Source organism: Triturus cristatus, chromosome 9 (genome assembly GCF_964204655.1).
Source record: "Triturus cristatus chromosome 9, aTriCri1.1, whole genome shotgun sequence".
Taxonomy (NCBI): Eukaryota; Metazoa; Chordata; class Amphibia; order Caudata; family Salamandridae; genus Triturus; species Triturus cristatus.
In genome coordinates this window covers 1228595142-1228601141 of record NC_140592.1, presented here as the reverse complement: position 1 = coordinate 1228601141, position 6000 = coordinate 1228595142, and the positions used below count along the sequence as shown (strand labels likewise).

Sequence of the window (6000 nt, the reverse complement as noted above, 5' to 3'; positions counted from 1 at the left end):
GTTCAGATAGGGGGGGGGGGAAGCTGAAGAGGGAAACTTTCAAAGAAAAGGAAACCCGCAGGGTGGCACAGCTGGTTTATACTTTGCTCCTTGTACAGACCCTCACTGGAGGAAGGAACTCCTGGTGTCTTGGTGTTGGTGTTGGTGTTGGGGGTGGGGATGGAGCTGGAGCTGGGAAGTCCAGGTGTCTTGGAGTTGGGGAGTGATTAACAGGATGTTTTTCAATGGGCAGGTTGTTGTTGGTTTTTACTCAGGCACAACATCCTCCAGTTTGGGGCAGGAGTGCCTGTGTGGATGGGGGGTTATTTACGTGCAGCCTCCGCCTGCTCTCTCTTTAAAAGTCTGGTCGTTTTGTTTCGAGAAGAGGCCGCTAATGGATAAGTCATCTGGTTACTACCTCCACGTGCGCTAGTGAAGTTCCTTTTCCGATCCCTTTTGAAGCACTCCATGTGGACGAGGTGTGGGGAGGAGGGGGTTTAAAGTTAATCCCCAGAGGATGCACTCTTCTCCAGGAGTCAGAGGTCCATAAGCAGGAGGTGGCAGGGCCAGGGTGTAAGTTACCCTTCAGTGGGGGCTCCCGTGCAGGGGAGGGGCGGGGAGGGCCGTGCTCTTTTGGGAGGTGCGGGAGGGGGCGGCTCTGCGCGCTCCGCTCTAAAGCCTGTGCAGTTGGCGCTGGCGCTGAGGGGGATGTCAGTCTGCAGTGCAGTGCAGTGAGCACACAGAGGCCGGGCTCCCTATATGGCCGTGGATTAGCCGGCTGCTAATATTGCACGGAGCGCAGCGCAGAGCGGAGCCTGGGGCTGCCGGCGGACGAGGCCAGCAGAGCGCGTGCACAGCGGACTCCTCGGGAGCCATGGCCGAAGGAGGCGAGGGGGAGGACGAGATCCAGTTCCTGCGCACCGTGAGTACCGGGGCCGCTGCCTGCCTGCCTGCGTGCGTGCGCAGAGCTCTCCCCGCCGCTGCTGGGAGTGAGGGGGAGGGAGCGCGTCCTTTATTCAGCAAACACCAGCGGCTCCTATGCACGCCTTGAATACAGGGGCTGCCTGCGCTGCCCACACTGCTTCATGTTAATACAAGCCTAGGCGTATATTTTTGTGCCATGCCACCCTTCAATTTGTGGGGAGCTGTTCGGGTGGATGGGCGTTGTGCCCAGCTCCATCCACCGCTCCCTGCCTCATTTGATGGTTCTCGTGAACTTTCCTCCTCCTTTTGCCCCTGATCTTGCGTGAGTACCTTCGGCAGCGTGACTCGTCCCTTCCAGCACCTGCGACAGACCGCAGCCCCTGTGTGCTCTCAGCTCCCTTGTCCGCTCTACACTGACCCTTAACTAGAAGGGTGACAGCGCCTCCCCTGCCTCCTGCATCCTCCGCCTCACCCCCTGACACCATTTCTGGAGGCTCGGACCAGGCTCAGTCCCGTCCACCCTTTATCACATTCAGTTCATGGTGACGGTGGAAACTCTGAGGAGGAAGCTTGCCAGGGGGCACACATTCAGACGCGCGCAGATACACCTGTCCCTCTTCCCTCCCCTCTCCCTGTCCCGTGTAGAAAGAGACCAAACACCTGGGTGGGGGTAGGGGCACGGGCTGGATCAGCAGGTGCCGCGTGGGAGCAGGGTTCAGGAGTGCCTCCCTCACTGGCTTCAGTGTCCTGCCTTACATGCCTGGCTTCCTTTCGCACAACGGGGCTGAGGTTACAAATGCATTGTCAATATCCGTGGAGAATCCTTTGCCAGCTCAAGTCACTGCATCGGAGAGTGTACCCCGAGCCTCTCTATGTGCCTTTAGAGCAGGTGCAGACTGGGTGTAATTAGCGTGCCTTCATTCACACCTGTTAGGTCCTCGGAAGCAGTCAATGCATGTGTCCTAGATGTTATGCGACAGGTGAGTGAAGTCTCCGAGCCATTTCTAGGTTATGAGCGCATGCACTCTCCCCAGAGGGAGGACCTGTGAGACTCCTTGTGCCACTGGTCACAGGGCTGCTTTAAAGGGCTCTCTCGGGCTCCTCTTGCACCGTGTGTCCTCCCTGCCCCAGGGAACAGCTGCTCTTCAGCCCTCCGCATTCCAAGGCTGAGATGGGAGTGGTGTGGGGGGTGCCTAGCGCTGCTGTGCAGGCGTGCGCTCATGCTCATCAGAAGCTCATATCCCCTGACTCTTGACTGACTCAATCTGCCATCATGGACACGTTCACTAGGCCCTTGGTAGCGCTTCCTTCGGACACTGGCACCAACACCACTGCAAGAGGTCTGGGGTATCAGTTCAGACAGCATGCTAAAAGTAGAATCCATGTTGTGGAAACACAGCTAACAATAACATAACATCAACTGCTCTGAGTGGACAACTGAAGCCACATGTCTCTTTACCACCAGCAAGCACAGTGCAGTCCGGCGTCTTAGAAAATCAATCATTTCGAAATGTTCTGTAATCATTTTTATTCTGAACACTCAATGCTAGAATTTAAAGATTAGATTTTGCGCAAATAAGCGTAATACGCCTTGCACCTATGATTAAGTGACAACGCCAATATAAACTTAAATTTAAAGCAGTTAAATACACTTGGATACGTTTGCATAGAAGCTTTTGTTACATTGAATAGCCATTTTTAATTTTGAATATAATGCAGTGGTTTAATACACTCTTTTCAATTCGCCTTTCCAAGTTATCAGAAGGCAGAGACTACTTGGAATAGAATCGACTCTGACGTAATATACTTCCTTTTATTGTAACTCAGCAGGTCTGCGCCTTAAATTTAGTAGTGATTGAATCTCCCTTAATTTCCTCTAAGCTGTGTTGGATAAATGGGCTCTGCATGTTTTTGGTTGGCACATGAGGCGCAAATCGGAGGACTATAGGCTAGATCAGGTAAATGGAACCAGTGCTGGCCAATTTGACACTAATGTTTGGCAGTTTTACAGGTCTTGAACTGACATTTGCATTAACTGACTAATAAAACAAAGTTATTTTTGCACTTGTCAGTCGGTGCAAATATCGTTTTTGCACCAGTGCATGCCACTGCAAAATTGCCCAGAGGTTGTACAAAATGACATGGGACCAGTGCACAATAGCCTGGCATCGATGTATTTTTTATGTGTGTGAAGATTAGAGGGACAGGGAAGTGGAAGATTCGAAACCTACAATGTGCACCATGTCTAATTCTTCAGCAAAGAAAAAGGGCAGTCAATTATGTAATAATACTTTAGGCTCATGTGTTTGTTAGGAGGCAGATACAGGGGCCACTTCTGAGCCCCTCCCATTTTCTGTGCTAGGCCTCACAGACACCAGCAAGCCAATGCTCAGATAATAAAATAGACGTGTGCTACTCAAGTTCATTTATTTCTTAATTGAGTAGTTTGTATACTTACATACAAGAATGGCGAAGCTGAGGAGGCAGACTTAAACCCATAGTTAGAATGCAGGCCTTTTCAATAAATATTACCTAACATCAAAGATGCGTGGAAGCATCAGTCTGAGTGTATTTCCTAAACAGTTTCTTGGCTGAAGTTGAGGTGGGATCAAAGTCCAAAGCCAGTAACAGCATGGCATATCTTTACAACACAGTCTAATTGGTTGTTAAAACAATAGACACAGGAAGGGCTTGTATGTCCTGGTCCTTGGTTCCCTTTTCTTTGTCTTTGGAACTTCAATACTTGGTGTTTTGTTTGTAAACTCTTATTTTGCCCCATATCTATATGCATTTTTCGAAATGCAACATTAATTGTACTTTGACATTGTCGAAATAGTTAATGGTGCCCCTTGATCAGTCACTTTCTACTCCGTCTTGTATACTGGTCTTTAATAATGCAAGGTTTTCCCTGTATTGTAACTTGATCTGTAAGGCTATGACGTTTGTCTGTATTGTCATTTTACGTGTTATCGTTCACGGTTAGGCTTGTATGTTAATTTGGTGAGTAAAAGTGGAGGCTTTGCTTTGATCTGTATGTTGTTTTTTAGCAGTGCACATTTTGCCCCTCTTTATACATTCATTTGAAATGGTCCAATATCTGCTTCATGTAGTTGGACTTAACCGCACACAGTTTGTTCATACACTAACGTCTCAGGAAGTAACAGATCACGGTGCTCTGATGTCAGTACAAGAAGCAAGACCATTTGACACTTGGCCCTGATACCACTAGAGGAAATTAAATCATGTCACATTTTGAAAAATATCTAGTGTGTGCCAGTTCAATAAAGGTACATTTCTTACTGAAGAGACAAACCAAGATAATTGGTAAGGATGTCTGTGAGAGGACGGATTTGTGTTATGATGATCAGGCACTTTTGCATGTGACACTATTTAATTTACTTACGTGCCTCTGGCAAAATAGTGCTAAAAAGTGGAAGTAAGAAGCAGTATGAATAAATATTTTCGTTGAGAATGGTAAAAGAGGACTATCAATGACTGATAATTCTGTGCACATGCATCATTCCAACACTAGATGTACTTAATTTGAATGCAGGCTAGCTAACCTAACTTCACTGTCACAAAATCAAAACTGCAAGTTGAAACACGCATTGGCAAACCCAGTAGGTCTAGCTTTACTTTGCTAAAACATGTAACCAGAGGCATTCTCACATGTTGTTTATATGCTTTGCAAGTCCTAATGCTGTTTATTACATTAAAGTCTCCACTGTTGGCTTTGCCAGTGCTGCGAAAAACGTAGCAAAAAGGGATTGTTTTTGGTGTAAGTTGTAGGAGATAAAGAATTGAATCTGGCAAACAGCTAGCTTGATGTTTGAGTGTACTTTTCAGATGTAAAATAGTCCCTCGTGCATTCCAATAGAACCACTTTCTGGAAGGTGTAATTATACACCCAATAGTCTATAGAATAAGCTCAGAGACTTACATTACTCGTGATGGAGCCAACGCCTACTGTATGCATATTGAAAAGAATTGGTAACAATATGCTTTGTAGACAGGTTTGTTGTCACGCCAGACATAAAAATGCAGCCAGTTTAAAGTGATGATGTGTGAGATGATGCATCAGCAGGAACATATTTACAGTATACTCTGCCACACCAAATAAGAACTCGGCTCTGCACAACATGCTGAATTGACTGATCTTGTTTTCAATGTGAGTATGAAGAAGGAAACCCAAATCAAATGCTATATTTTCCTACATAACTCGGATTTTTAGCTGAAAGTGCACTGAATGTATAGTCTTGCTGTTTGTTAGTATCCATCCTACATCGGGTGAAACAAAGTGACCGGCCCATCAGAATTATTAGTTATGGGGGGACATTGTATGTTGAGGTTTTTCCCCAGAGAGTTCACCTGCACCTTACCAAGAATCTTCTTGGTAAATCCGATTGCAACAACGTATTCCCCAAGATCTCATAATACTGGTTATTCATTCCCTCCTTAGAATTACTGGCGCCTCCGGTATTGCTAATAGCAAAGGGTTGGGAAATAATAACTAATTGAGCACTATATAGGTACCAACTGACAGTGTGTGACAGTGCATGCTTTGCCATGTGTTGTATGTTGATGTGTGTCAGTGGTTTGTTTGCCTTTTGTTGTATGGGCATGTATACCAGTGCAAAGCTTGCCCCTTGTTGAGTATTGGAGCGCAAGAGTGCACCGTTTGCCCTGTGTTATGTTTTAATGTGTAACAGTGCAAGTATGATGCTGTTTTGTGTGCTATTTGCAATAATACAAAGCTTGCCATTTCAAGTACTGTGATTTTTGATGTCGCATCCGGACAAGTAATATCATTAATTTGTCTTTGCCTGATTTCTGGATTTGTAGCAAATCCATGGCTGGTACGTTTTGTAACTTAGGGCCTTTTTTACAGTTTGACCCCATCACCTACTCTATTTCCAAAGGTGTATTCACCGTTCCCTCTGTGTTGCTTGTTCCTCCAGCTGCACTTTTAAATGCTGAAACCTAAGTCAATCCTAAAGAGATTTAGGAAAGGTTGGGTTGACATCCTTCTACCAGATGGCCACGTCCATCAGTTTACTGCATTTGTGCGCCACTTAATTAGTGTTTGTACCGCTCTAC

The 6000-nt window shown here is 46.4% G+C and overlaps 1 protein-coding gene across 4 annotated transcripts in view; it reads left to right on the top strand.

The window, feature by feature from the left end:
• The first annotated feature begins 662 nt into the window (after positions 1-662).
• RYR3 (ryanodine receptor 3) overlaps positions 663-6000 on the top strand; it is a 2047168-nt gene continuing 2041830 nt past the window's right edge. For all 4 annotated transcript variants that reach the window (XM_085627314.1, XM_085627313.1, XM_085627312.1 and 1 more), the window contains exon 1: positions 663-901. In XM_085627314.1, coding sequence (XP_085483440.1) covers positions 854-901 — 48 coding nt within the window. In that variant the 5' untranslated portion in view covers positions 663-853. The remainder of the gene's footprint in view (positions 902-6000) is intronic.